Source organism: Podarcis gaigeae (genome assembly GCF_964106915.1).
Source record: "Podarcis gaigeae genome assembly, chromosome: 17".
In the NCBI taxonomy this organism is placed as follows: Eukaryota; Metazoa; Chordata; class Lepidosauria; order Squamata; family Lacertidae; genus Podarcis; species Podarcis gaigeae.
In genome coordinates, this window is record NC_139694.1 from 39808972 (window position 1) to 39823466 (window position 14495).

At 46.3% G+C, this 14495-nt stretch overlaps 1 protein-coding gene across 1 annotated transcript in view; it reads left to right on the top strand.

Moving 5' to 3' along the window:
- Window positions 1-2522, top strand: part of SMC1A (structural maintenance of chromosomes 1A) — a 35075-nt gene extending 32553 nt beyond the window's left edge. The window contains exon 25 of the mRNA XM_083718455.1: window positions 1936-2522. Within this exon, the coding sequence (XP_083574581.1) occupies window positions 1936-2019 (84 nt within the window). The 3' untranslated portion in view covers window positions 2020-2522. The remainder of the gene's footprint in view (window positions 1-1935) is intronic.
- The last annotated feature ends 11973 nt before the right edge of the window (window positions 2523-14495 follow it).

Consider the following 14495-nt stretch of genomic DNA (forward strand, 5'->3'; position numbering starts at 1 on the left):
GGGATGCAGGTGGCGCTGTGGGTTAAACCACAGAGGCTAGGGCTTGCCGATCAGAAGGTTGGCGATTCGAATCCCCGCGACGTGGTGAGCTCCCGTTGCTCGGTCCCAGCTCCTGCCAACCTAGCAGTTCGAAAGTACGTCAGAGTGCAAGTAGATAAATAGGTACCTCTCCAGCGGGAAGGTAAATGGCATTTCCATGCACTGCTCTGTTTCACCAGAAGCGGCTTAGTCATGCTGGCCACATGACCCGGAAGCTGTACGCCGGCTCCCTCGGCCAATAAAGCAAGATGAGCGCTGCAACCCCAGAGTTGTCCATGACTGGACCTAATGGTCAGAGGTCCCTTTACCTTTACCTTTTTAAATTCTGCGGTATACTGATACAGTTGTACCTCGGAAGTTGGAACAGAATCCATTCCGGAAGTCCATTTGACTTCCAAAACATTTGGAAACCAAGGTGCAGCTTCCTGCAGCCAATTGGAACCCACGGAACCTGCGTTGGATGTTCGGGTTCCGGAGAACGTTCGCAAACCGGAACATTCACTTCTGGGTTTGCAGCGTTTGGGAGCCAAAACGTTTGACTTGCAAGGCGTTCAGCTACTGAGGTACGACTGTATATCACAATGTCTGAAATGTATCTGGTCGCTTCTTCCTCCCCACCTTAGGGGAGGAAGAAGCAGTCAGACACATCACCCAGGCTTTCAGCTGAGCAAGCCCCTTTATGTACCACTCTGGCTCCACGCAAGCTGGAGGGTAGGGTCACAGGGGCTTCCTTAAACTGCTCAGCTGGGAGGTGGGAAGGCTCTCACCCCCCAGCTGAGCAAGGCCCAGTACTGCTCTGGCTCATCCATGCTGGAGTGTCTCAGGGGCTCCTTTAAACTGCTCAGGTCGGAGCAGAAAGCTTCCTGCCTCCCAGCTGAGTAAGTCCATCTGTCTGCATGTTTGCCTCCACACGAGCAAGCGGTCGCTCTCTTACTCCTGACCACCGCTGCCAGCACAGCAGAGACAGGCGGACTGTTCTGGCAGTGGCTGCGATGGGGACTGCGATGTGTTGCCAACTCAAAAACTCTGAAACCGGTATTGCAATCTGAACGTAGTATCAGTTTCAGACAATAAGTTGAAAAATCGCCCAGCTCTAGCCCAGAGAAGGGGGTGTTTGGGGCACCAGTAAAGGCAGCAGCTTAGGAGGCAAACACTTTTTGGGGAAATTCTCTGGCAGGCGCCTCCTTTCAGGGCCTGGGGGTGCTAGTCTGCATAGAAGCCCTCCAGGGAAGACTTCAGACATAAGTCTGTGGGGACAGTCAGGTTGCAGTTGCTCAGTGACAAGTGAAAGGTCGCTCTTTTTATGTGCTCAGAGGTGCTGTTATTTTATTACCTCATATCTGCTTTAGCTTTTTGTTTCAGAAGAGAGATTACCAAAAAATGGAGGGGTGATAACCAAATGGATGTTTGGAAATATTACAAAGTTTAAAAAGAAACAGAGGCGTACCTAGGATCCCTTGCACCCTTGGCAAGGGGGCTGTATTGGGGTGGGGAGGACGTTCCAATAAAAATCACTTTACTGCAATAGTCACATTAGAAATTACTACATTTTACACAAAAATCATACATAAATCATACATAAAATCATATGCTTCATAGTCTGATAGGTGGTTTTTGCAGGGGGTCCGTCTGGGCCTGTGCCCCCAGCAGGGGATGGTTTCACCAACCCCTAGATGCTCCTCTGAAAAGAAAGAAAAGGGTGGGATTAGAAGACTAAGATAACCTGCCGTACAGTTGGTTTCCCCACTCCCCTTCTCCTAAAAATCCTGCTCTCTCCTTGTCCAAGGACAAGAGTGACTCATGGGAGCCTGTTTGCCCTCAGGAGGGCTGCTCTGTTGGGGTGATCTATGAGAGTAAAGAAGCAGCTGTCACATGACTTTCCCTTTCCTCTCACAGCAAGGAGACTGTGTCATCAGCAAAGTCCTGACCTTTGACCTCACCAAGTATCCGGATGCCAATCCAAACCCTAATGAGCAGTAAAAGCAGAAGAAAGAAGCTGGACACCAAGGCTCACTGTTTTTTTTAAAAAACCTTCCTCCGTTGCTCCCCTTTCTGCCCTCCAAAGGCCTTAACTGTTGTCTGCCCTTTATTTATCCTACAGAATGTTTAGCGGGTTTGGGAAGGGGAAGTGTTGATGGACTGGGGTATTACTGATGACTGTAGGATAGCATTTTTGTGTGCTTAATAGCAGATTGTTCCTCCAACTGTAGCTGTAGAGCAACAACACCCTGTTTTTAAACTAAGAAGTCAGCATCTCTTATTGCTGGGGATGGGAAGAAAAAAGGAGGAATGTTGTTCCTCCCTTGTACCTTAATTTGCTTTTAAAACTCTTTATAGGACCAAAATCATGGTGGGTTCAGGAGGATTCCTCCTGTGCCAAGCTCTCACCTGTTAAGGTGTGGCTTCAGATCTTGCTTTTTTCTAGCCTGATATCATGTGTATATGTGTTTGTGTGTGATTGAAATTAAAAGATGTTACTTCCATCCTCTAGTAGTATTCTTGTAGCAGATCATGTGGGAGGGGAAGGTTAGTCAGGTTGGGATGGTGGTGGGAGAATGCACATTCATTCCTTCTATCAAGGTGTGCCAAGGTTGGGCCAGTGTCACCAAGCCTCTTGAACATTATTCTACACACACATCCCCACCCCATAAATCCTGGATCTTGCATGAGTGCTGACAAATATGTCAGGGATGGACGCAATTTACTAACAGGGTCCTTATGCATACAGTTCAGGGGAGGGTGTTTGGTTTTTTCCAAGGCAAAGACATATCTGATACCAATTTGTTGTTTGCTAGCAACTGAATTGCATTGTAATTTTGTAAGGGGCAGTCAAACTGTTATAATGACACTCCAGATGTTCTGATTTGACCTAGAGCCGTTGCTGGCCTTGATGGACCTGTTAATTCAAGGGATTATAATAAAAACCATGTATATGCCATTTCTTTAAAAAACCAAATCTTAAAATTCTGTGCCCAATCAAGCAAATTCTCTACCAATGAAAGCTGAATTCTACAGTACATATAGTTTGAGCTGCGTGTATCTATTTTTACATGATTCTGGATAGTTCTTCATAGAATTGTAGAGTTGGAAAGAACCCGAAGTATCATTTTGTCCAGAGCTTTCCAAACTTTTCATGTTGGTGACACACCTTTTAGACAAGCATCATTTCGTGACACAGTGATTCAGTTTTACTAGCAAAGCGGAGGTTCAACTAACCCCTTTTCAGTCCCAGGTGGAGCACAGGGAGCATTCGTGTGATATAGCTACACACTGCAGCCGATACACTAATGTGTCACGACACAGTTTGGAAAGCACTGATCTAGTCCCAACACCCTGCAATGCAGGAATTTCAACTAAAGTATCCATGATGGATGGTCATGCAGCCTCTGCTTAGAAACCTCCAAGGAAGGGGAGTCAACAACCACCTGTGGGAGTCTGTTCCACTGTCAAACAGCTCTTACTGCTGGAAAGTTCTTCCTGATGTTTAGTCGGAATCTCCTTTCTTGTAACTTGAAGCCATTGCCTTGAGTCCTGCCCTCCAGAGCAGGAGAAAACAAGTTTGTTCCCTCTTCCATGTGACAGCCTTTAAGATATTTAAAAATATATCTCCTCTCGGTCTCCACTTTTCCAGGCTAAAGATGCCCAGCTCCTTCAACCGCTCCTCATAAGGCTTGGTTTGCAGACCCTTGATCATTGTGATCTCCCTCCTTTGCACATGTTCCAGTTGTCAATATCCTTAAATTGTGACACCCACAACTGGACACAGTATTCCAGGTGTGGTCTGATCAAGGCAGACTATTTCCCTTGACCTGAACACTAGACTTCTGTTGATGAAGCCTAGAATAGCATTAGCTTTTTCCCCTGCTGCATCACACTGTTGACTCATGTTAAGCTTGTGGTCCACCAAGACCCCTAGATCTTTTTCACATGTACTTCTGGCAAGCCAGGTGTCCCCCATCTTATATTTGTGCAGCTGATTCTTCTTGCTCAAGTGTAGAACCTGACATTTGTCCCTTTTGAGATTCATTTTGTTCGTCTGGGCTCAGTTCTCCAATCTGTCAAGGTAATTTTGAATTCTGATTCTGTCTTCTGCAACATTAGCTACCTATTTAGCTTAATTGATCCTGACTGCTGATGATGGGAAGTTATGGGGCTCTGTGGCGCACGCCTTGCTTTGCACCACTGGAATGCTGTGGCTTTTATGAGCGGCACATTCTTCACTTGCATCTATCTAGTCATAGAGAATAGAAGATGCTCTTTTAAAAAATGAATAAACATTAAAATCCTTAGCTGAATTTTGCTCTTGGTACCATTGTGTGTGCTTCTGTAAAGAACTATATACATAGTTCTGGGTATTGCTCACCAACCTACTCTTGGATGCTTTAGTTGAGATTCCTGTGTTGTAGGGGGTTGGACTAGATGACCCTTGGGCTCCCTCTGCAATGCTATGATTCTACTCCAACTTGGTGCCTTCTAGATGCTTTGGACCACAACTCTTGTTGGCCAGGTGGGCTGGAGCTGACGGATGCTAGAGTCGAACATCATCAGTTGGAGAACTACAAAATTGTAGTTGCCCTATTTCCTCCTTTGGTCTAAAAACCACTTTGAAGTCACATTTTGAGGGAGCTACTGATCTAGAGCAGGGGGTGGGGAGCCTGTGGACCTCCAGATATTGGACTCCAGTTTCCATCAGCTCCAGCCAGCATGGCCAATGGTCAGAGTTGTAGTCCAGCAACACCTGGAGAAGCCTTGGGTTTCCTATTTCTGATCTATAGTGACACAAAAAGTAGGCACTTGGATAGGCTTATATTTTTAAAATTCCTTACTTAGTTAATATGGAAAGAATCAAGTTTCCAAGCTGAGGGGCTGAGCATGGAAACTCGTAGACAATGCTTGGTGACATCTCAGAAGCCAGAAGGGCAGCTGAGTTGGATCCTGGTGGGCAAGGAACGGGGCTTCAGTCCTTTCCCTCGCTCCTTCCCTTTCCCTAAACGGAAGCAAAGATCTAATCAGTGCTTTTCTTCTAGAAAAAAGGCGCCAGCATTGCATATCCTTGAGTACCCCCAGAAAACACACACGCAATGTAATTAATATTCTGCTGTTTCAATATTTGTCCTGAAATTTGAATATCTGATGTGACCAAACAACATTCTTTCAAAGGTGATACGTTCCTGTGGTGGCGGTGGCTGCTTTGCACAATTGTTTGCCTCATTTGACCACACTGCTGCTGCTGCTCAATCCAGCTGTCTGTGGTTTTGTTATGGAAGTTCATGACATCATGTGGGCTTATAGTATTGTGACATCAACAGGATCATAGATTGTTATAACCAATGGGATCAAAAGACAATAAAAGCAACAACAATAAATGGAAAAGGGCCAGGAATGGTTCAGAAAATGTTAATGGATTATCTCACTATCATCCCTGACCATTGCCTATGCTGGCTGGGACTGGAGGGGGGGGGTTGTAGCCCAAAATGTCTGAAGGGCACCAGGTTGGGGAAGACTATACATGAGTGTGAAAAACTGAGTACAGAAAGGACAAATCACACAATCCATTATCTTGGCTTAGCCCTAGGCTGGTTGAAGAATTTAGGTGGACTTGGTGCCCAATTTCCACTGAAAATATGGGTCCTATATGACATTAGATTGCCTTTATACTGCTAGGATAGTCTCCAAGCCAAGACTAGGTTCTGTTTTCCAGTGGCAACTAAGCCTTGGAGACCGTAGGGACTGAAGCCAACACATTCTAACTGAATAGATAATTGCTCACAAGGCCTTACTTTGTGGGTGTAGTTATGACCCTATCAAATGTTCCTGGGAACAGGTCAAAGGATGGTATTCAAAGCAGTTTGGTGAGTCTTGGAAGATAACACATGGGAGGCAATGTGAGGTGAGATCTCTACATACGACACAGGGCAGCTAGGAAGTAAGGCTCCTTTGCAGGAGTAATGGATTGCCTCAAGAAGAGTTTGCTGGTGTTGACTGTGAGAACAGAAACGGGTCCTGAGGATCGGTGACACTATGGGCACTTTGCAGCCTGCTGAAACTTAGCACCAGTGGAGTACACTTTGATGCCATAGAAACCACTGATGTCAACCCCGTGATTAAATGTTGGGGTTTTCTGTCAAGAAGATGGCAGGTGAGGGCAAAGCAGGCTTGCTCTATGCACTGCAGATTCTCCTACATCCCACAGAAAACCAGGAGTCATTTGCTTTTCACAGGCTTGGAGGACATTTTGTTCTGTCAAGGGTTGCCGTTTCCCATCAAGGGCTGCAGTCAAGGGCTGCACCTCCACTCCCACCCCCTTCAGCAGCATGAAATGAAGCCACGGACTGTCGTTTCCCCACTCCTGGCTGGGTCGACAGCGATACAGAGGCAGAACATCTGCTGTCTTATCTATGCTGAGACCTCTGGCTTTGTGGCTCTGCAGTGGGAGTGGTAATGAACCCTGGGGCTGGGCGGGCGGCATAGGAGCCGTGGGTGCTTCAGCCCTAACCCTAACCAATAATAAAATATTTGAGAGGGCCACCCCTCCCCCCAAGTTGATGGGCATTCCCATTCAAATGGTGTGCATGCATGGATTAAGCAGGGCAGGGCTTACCTGGCCTCTCACAATATTTTATTCAAGTTGGCACCCTTGGCAGATGGGAGAGGTGGGAGTGAGGAGCTATGGGTTTCTTCTATCCACCCACCCTCTGAATCCTTGTCATGGGGGAATTCTGGTGTGTGGCTTACAGTATTTGTACAGCAGAAGCAGGGAGGTGCCGGAAGCCCAGTGCATCTGGTCTGGTTCTCACCCAGGTGGGAAACCTGCCTGCAGATTGTATAGCATGGACTGCAGGTGATTTAATGCTGCATTTTAAAAAAGTCATTGTTCCTTAAAAAACCTCAGTAACTAGCAGAGTGGAGAGGAGGCCAGGCTGCAACAGCCCACATGTCGACTGACCTCCTCAATGAGACCCAAGGGCGTAGCGTGGGGGGTGCAGGGGGGGCCGGCCGCACCGGGCGCAACATCTGGGGGTTAGGGAAATCCATGGGTTAGGGGGCGCACATCCACGGGTTAGGGGGCGCAAATCCATGGGTTAGGGGGCGCAAACTACTTGCCTTGCCCCGGGTGCTGATAACCCACGCTACGCCACTGATGAGACCTGAACCCCAGTCAGCTGCAGGATAATTATAATGTTATATAGAATCCCTCCGCCCCATTTTCTTGCCTTCTTAATTTAATCCACATCCTTTTGCTTTATGGCTTCAGGGTTTTTGAACTGAGACAACAGCACTTTTGCCCGTGTAGCCAACTCATAAATATTTTTTACAGAACCACAAGGAGAGCCTGGGAGTCAAGAACTACTTGCTCCTATTAAGGAAATGAGGTGGGATTAATTAAAATAAGAGCTGGGTGGTGAGAAGAGGGAGAAGTCTGCATGTTGACACTTAGCTGGGCACAAATTCTGTCCCCTCACAGCACTTAGAGGGCATGGCAAGGAGATGCTCCTAGTGCAGGTTGCCCTGGAAACTTCTTGCTGCAGTTTTTTCAGGAAGCTTGTATTCTCTAAGGTTTGGAATGAGACGACTTGATGCCGCTTATGTCATGGAAGAGCTCAACCTGCACCCCCCCCCCCCAATAAAGGCAGCAAGAGGAATCTGCTGCCCTTGCTCTGTGCCTGCTTGGTGCTGGGAATCAACAACAGAAAGGCGGTGGCTGGTAGTAGCATTCAAGAAGAAGAAAGGTGACTTTTAAAATCCAGTGGGCTCAAATAGAAGTCCTCTCTGCCTCAATCTACTCTCTCTCTTTCTCTCTCTTATTTTGGGTGGGACTTGATTGTCTTGTGGCTTCCCACCCTTCTATTTTCGCACAGCTGATATTTTAAAAAATCTCCACGTTTCTTGTTTCCATAACAACAAAACTGCTCTGCTACTAAGTGGGCTCATTCCCCAAAGAAGGGGGATGGGGTGTGTGAGGGAATTTGACCTTTGGACACAATCAGAGGCAAGGCACAAAGTAGTTCTGGTACAGTGTTCAGGATGTCGTGGTCAAGGTATTTTGGTAACTAAGGTAGATGAGCCAAAGAGCAACCTCCTCTTCAGTAAGTTAGCACGGGTCCAAGTCACCAGCGAATTCTCCTGCAAAATCTCAGTTGAAGTGAATGAGAACTCTTCCTGCAGCTAAATTAATTTCAGTCTTGGGGCCTTTTCAGGAGAGCTTCTAGTACGGGGGGAATAACTGTGTGAGTCTGTTGCAGCAAAAATAACTTCAGAGTTTTGTGTCACCTTAAAGATGAACAAATTTATTATAGCAAAAGTTTATTGGACTCCAGTTCAATACAGCTATGCCATAATAATACTTGTTCATATTTAAGGTGTCACAAGATTTGGTGCAAGCAAGAGTTTTTGGTGGATTAGGCCCCTCAAGGCAGTCTTTCGGTCAGCCAGCTAGACTTCATGTCACCTAAGATGCTGCCTTGGCTCATCATAGACACCATCTTTTAATGTCTGTGTAATGGGTTTTTACACTTTGTAAATGGCTTGTCTGCCTTTTTTTAACATTAAGCAACACATACATTATTATTTTTAAAAATCTCCTTCTCTTTAAGGGCATTTGGCATCAAAGCCCACCAGAATCCTCCACCAGACTCTGTCTCCATTACTCATTGATTTATAGCAAGGGGTTCCAATCTTGGTGCAGTGTGTGTGTGTGTGTGTGTGCGCGCGTGCCTGCGTGCGCGCGCGCACACACACACACACACACACTGTGAGTGTACCTCCTGGTACTGATTATGGGTTAGCTAGGCCCTGAGTCATTGCAAAACCCCACTCACCTCCCTAGCCTGAGAATTTGGCTCCCTCTGAGCTCTGTTTTCCTCTCTTGCCATTTTTTTACTGTTTAACCATGACTGGTATGTGTGTATGTGAGTGCACATTGTTTAAGAAAAGGGTGGGGAGAGGCAGATCTTGGGCTTCATTAAAAAGGCAGTGGAATGCAGCTACATCTGACTCCTGGGGCAAAGTCCAACAGGTAGCTAAACATAATTTTGTTGTGAGAACTTTCTGATAGATTACTCCACATGTTGCTGTGTATCCATTTAAAGCACACAAACACCCTGAATCCTGGGAACTGTTGTATACCCATCACAGAGCTACAATTCCCAGCACCCTTAAGAAACTATTGTTCACCAGATTTTTCTTTGTTTCTTGGGGGGGGGAGGGTTATACACTTTGAATGTATAATATGCAGGCTGTCAGTGTCATTTACCTGTTGCACTTTAGAACCCCACATATTCTGGAACATCTAATTTTTTATCTTCTCCCCTCTTGCTAGAAAGAAATGCAGCCTTGCTAAAGAAACACTGGAAATATATAAACTTATGCAGAGGCTGTGCCTGAGCTACCACTGAGAGAAAGCTATGGGGGAAGTTGTCAACTCCATAGATGACTCTGGGGTTGTGGCGTTCATCTCACTTTCAGTCCAAGGGAGCTGGTGTTTGTCCGCAGACAGCTTTCTGGGTCATGTAGCCAGCAGGACTAAACCGCTTCTGGTGCAACAGAACACTGTGACAAGTGCCAGAGCACACAGAAACGCCATTTACCTTCCCGCGTAGTGGTACCTATTTATCTACTTGCACTGGTATGCTTTTGTACTGCTGGGTTGGCAGGAGCTGGGACAGAGCAATGAGAGCTCATCCTGTCGCAGGGATTCAAACCGCTGACCTTCTGATCAGCAAGCCCAAGGGGCTCAGTGGTGTAGACCACAGCACCACCCGCATCCCTACCATAAATAATAATTTATATATAGTATACAATATATGACTCCCTGCAATCTGAATTGCTGCACTCCACGCCGAAGTACATGGTGAAAACCAAGCCATAGTGATTATTGGGCCCATGGATCCTCAAAATACTGTGAGGCAGAGTTTTTAAATTATTATTATTATTATTATTATTATTATTATTATTATTATTATTATTTTGCAAGATGATCAAGGGTCTGGAAACCAAGCCTTATGCAGAATGGTCAAAGGAGTTGGGTATGTTTAGCCTGGAAAAGATATGATAGCCACCTTCAAATATCAAAAGGGCTATCACACAGAAGATGTTTTCTCCTGCTCTGGAGGGTGGGACTCAAACCAGTGGATTTGAGTTACAAGAAAGGAGATTCTGACTAAACAGCAGGAAGAACTTGGAGGTTTTTAAGCAGAGGTTGGATGACCGTCTGTCATGGATGCTTCAGTTAAGATTCCTGTATTGCCGGGGGCTGGACTAGATGACCCTCAGGGTCCCTTCCAACTCTACACTTTCATGATTCTTAGAGGATTATTTGTAACAGGAAAACTGATTTGCAGGGTTATTTTTAAAAAAACAAAACCCTGAGGTGTATTGGTGTGACTTGCTGCACTTTGCTTGCTCTGAGTTGCCGGCTGTGAGGCCAGTTTAGTTCGTGTGCTGCCAATGGTTTGTGCAAGCCTGCCTCTGAGAAGGGGCCCTAAGATAAGTGGCCCTGAGCTTGCAGGCACCATTGAGAACAGGAGGGTTATTGGTGAGCTTCTACTGCATTTCCGTGAACTGGAGCTGGGCACTTGTACCCCCACTCCACCCCTGGGTGATGGTGATCTATGTGAATTAGCGAAATAGAGTTGCCATTTGGATTTCCCATCTCAAGCAACAAAATGTCTGGCCCCACCTGCAGCCTCTCGTGCCGTAGCCCAAATTGCTTGCAATTTAGACCTGTGTGTTCATTTTCAGTGACTCTCCCAAACCACATTGTATTCTGCAGAGTATCCAGTGATGTCAATGCTGTGCAAAAATAAACTATAGATCTTTTAAATTGTTATTTTTAAGCTGAGCTCATTCATTAAGCATGCCCAGAGACCCCTCAGCAGGGCAAAGCCACCTTCTCTTTGCCAACAGGCCCTGCAGAATGCTAGTCTTGCTTCAGTTATCTCTGTTGCTGAAGCTCCTGTCCTATGTGCTCATCCCTTTGGGGATGCAGGGCAAACTGTAGGAAGGAGCTGGATAAATTTCCCAGTTCTTCCAGAGCTGGCAGAAGACTCTCACTGGCTCTCTTAGCATGCTCTTCCTTAGTGATGCACTAAAAAAAGCTGGTTCAGCTTGTCATTCAGGTCTGCATTTGTCTGGGAGATTACGTTTTTCCTGATGCTTCTTGGTGCTGCTGCACGAAAGCAGGGAACGCTGAGTGGGCTTTGATCCTGCTGTCTCCCTTGGGGATGGAGGGGAACATCTGTCTGGCTGCATTGACAAATCTGGGGGATCAAACTGGCAGCTTCAAATGGTTTCTCTTCTTGCCTACCTTATTTGATAGCAAAGGAACCAGAAGTCTTTGATTCTAGCAAAACTATGTTAGTTCTAATAAAGATTGCAATACCCAACCTGATTCCACTGTGTTTGCGCACTTCATCAGATCAGCTCACCAGTGGGGGTGGGGTGGGGGCTCCCCTGTGGATGAGACAAAAACTGCCAGCCCCCCCCCCAATCCCACATGCATTTCAAAAACCATATTTTCTGTGTTGGTTGGCATCCTTGCAGAATTCATGTGTTAGCTGGCTTATTCCATTATCCTGCTATTGAATTATTTCCAAAGTAGAACTTGGTATATGCAAACCTCCATTCATTTAAATGTTAATATGGTATGGGGGCGGGTTGCTGATCCTATTTATATTGTTCCCCTCTTTAACCTTCCTTCCTTGAATTGAATTTTAGTTTTGAAGGCTTCATGGGACAGGAGCCTATATTTTTCTTATGCTATAAAAGTTACATAAATGTAATCTCTGTGTGTGTGTGTGTGTGTGTGTGTGCGCGCGCGCGCGCACGCAATATTATTATATTAGAAGTTAATAGGGAGCTGTCTTATATCACAGCAGACCACTGGCCCTTCTAACACAATGTTGTTTATGCCAACAATTCCTAAACTCTTTCCCCCACAAACCACTTGAAAATTTATGAGGATTCTGACAAACCTCTTTGTTGTTTTTCTTCCTGCTGCAGCAAATGTATTGCACTGTGCTAGATGCTGCATGGTTTTTACATGCACACCACAGACCAACTGAATGAAACTCATGGACCACCAATGGTCTGTGGACCAGCCTGAGAACCTCTACAGTGACCGGTAGTAGCTCTCCAGAGGTTCAGATGGAAGTCTTTCCCAGCCATACCTGAAGATGTCCCAGGTCGAACCGGGGGGGCATTCTGCATGCACTGCCACTAAGCTGTGACCAAGGGAAGCCTGCTATCTGAGGGAGGCAAAACCCCTAACTGACAGTTCTCCTGCCTATTTTGCATTGGCCCGAAGACATAGAATCATAGAATCATAGAGTTGGAAGAGACCACAAGGGCCATCGAGTCCAACCCCCTGCCAAGCAGGAAACACCATCAGAGCACTCCTGACATATGGTTGTCAAGCCTCTGCTTCAAGACCTCCAAAGAAGGAGACTCCACCACACTCCTTGGCAGCAAATTCCACTGTCAAACAGCTCTTACTGTCAGGAAGTTCTTCCTAATGTTTAGGTGGAATCTTCTTTCTTGTAGTTTGGATCCATTGCTCCGTGTCCGCTTCTCTGGAGCAGCAGAAAACAACCTTTCTCCCTCCTCTATGTGACATCCTTTTATATATTTGAACATGGCTATCATATCACCCCTTAACCTCCTCTTCTCCAGGCTAAACATGCCCAGCTCCCTTAGCCGTTCCTCATAAGGCATCGTTTCCAGGCCTTTGACCATTTTGGTTGCCCTCCTCTGGACACGTTCCAGTTTGTCAGTGTCCTTCTTGAACTGTGGTGCCCAGAACTGGACACAGTACTCCAGGTGAGGTCTGACCAGAGCAGAATACAGTGGCACTATTACTTCCCTTGATCTAGATGCTATACTCCTAGTGATGCAGCCCAGAATTGCATTGGCTTTTTTAGCTGCCGCGTCACACTGTTGGCTCATGTCAAGTTTGTGGTCAACCAAGACTCCTAGATCCTTTTCACATGTACTGCTCTCAAGCCAGGTGTCACCCATCTTGTATTTGTGCCTCTTGGTTTTTTTGCCCAAGTGCAATACTTTACATTTCTCCCTATTAAAATTCATCTTGTTTGTTTTGGCCCAGTTCTCTAATCTGTCAAGGTCGTTTTGAAGTGTGATCCTGTCCTCTGGGGTGTTAGCCACCCCTCCCAGTTTGGTGTCATCTGCAAATTTGATCAGGATGCCCTTGAGTCCATCATCCAAGTCGTTGATAAATATGTTGAATAAGACCGGGCCCAAGACAGAACCCTGTGACATAAAACTTCCTACCTTCCCTTCCTACCTGGTGGAGGAAGCCTCATGTTCTTCCCACCCACCCCACCGAGTGTAAGGGCAAACACACCCTTGAAATGCCCCTGGAGAAGAAAGCTGTGCAGGGGGCAGAGGAAGATTTAGGCTGGGGAGAAGAGTTGAAACAATGCATTCCTGCTCTTTGCTGCTCAGCTCTTGCTGATACCCCCAGGAAGCAGCTTTTCTTCTCTCTCTCTCTCTCTCTCTCTCTCTCTCTCTCTCTCTCTCTCTCTTTTAAAGACTACTTGGGGTAGTGTTATCTATATTTGTGTGCATGCACACAGGACAGTTAAGCCTATGAGTTGGTGCCAGGAAGCTCAAATCTCACTTCAGCTGCAACCTAACTAGGTCCTGTGAGGTAAACAACGATTCTCTCAGACTTGAGTTTCCATCTTTGTTACTGGTCTATGTTACAAGTATGTTGGAGAGGATGTCTGTGACAAATGTATGTGAAGAACTTTGGACACCTAAAAGTTGCTGTATAAATGCTAAGTTATGAATTTATCTACCTATTCCTTTAGGTCTGCAATAAAGGTGTTATACATCTCAGCATTGTCTGAAAATTATTTATTGGCCTTTAGTTCTGCATCTATCATATGGGTGTTGCTGTGGAAATGGAAGGGGCACAACACACTAAACATACTCAGAACAAGGCCACTGCCCTGCCTTGTGTGAAAGGGACTAATGTGGCTCACAGCCACGTCCGCCCCATTTTTACAGACTGCCTCCTCTCTTCCATACTTAACTGTGTGCAGTACTGTATCCAAATGGTGGCCAAGCGCCACAGTCGCCTTTGACTGGACTTCACCGTCCAGGGCCCCTCTACCTTTTTACCTAGTGCACACATAAACTGGTGCTGAAAAGGCCTTCACGGATTATGAAGTGCATTGCGACGGGCAATGCAAACCTATATATGTCTATTCGTGAGTAAGCGCCGTTGCTTTCCGGGGCGCTTCTTCCCAAATAAAGGGGGTCTATCGCTGTGCCTTTGCAACTCGCGTCCTGCTGGAAGCGAGGGGCTCCTACTGCATCAGGGCTGCGTTTCAGCACCTGGGGCGTCCATTTAGGGGGGCAAGTCTAAAATTGCGCGATCATCTAAGACTGCGAAGCCTCACATGCCACCAGCCCCGTGGCAAAGAACCACATCC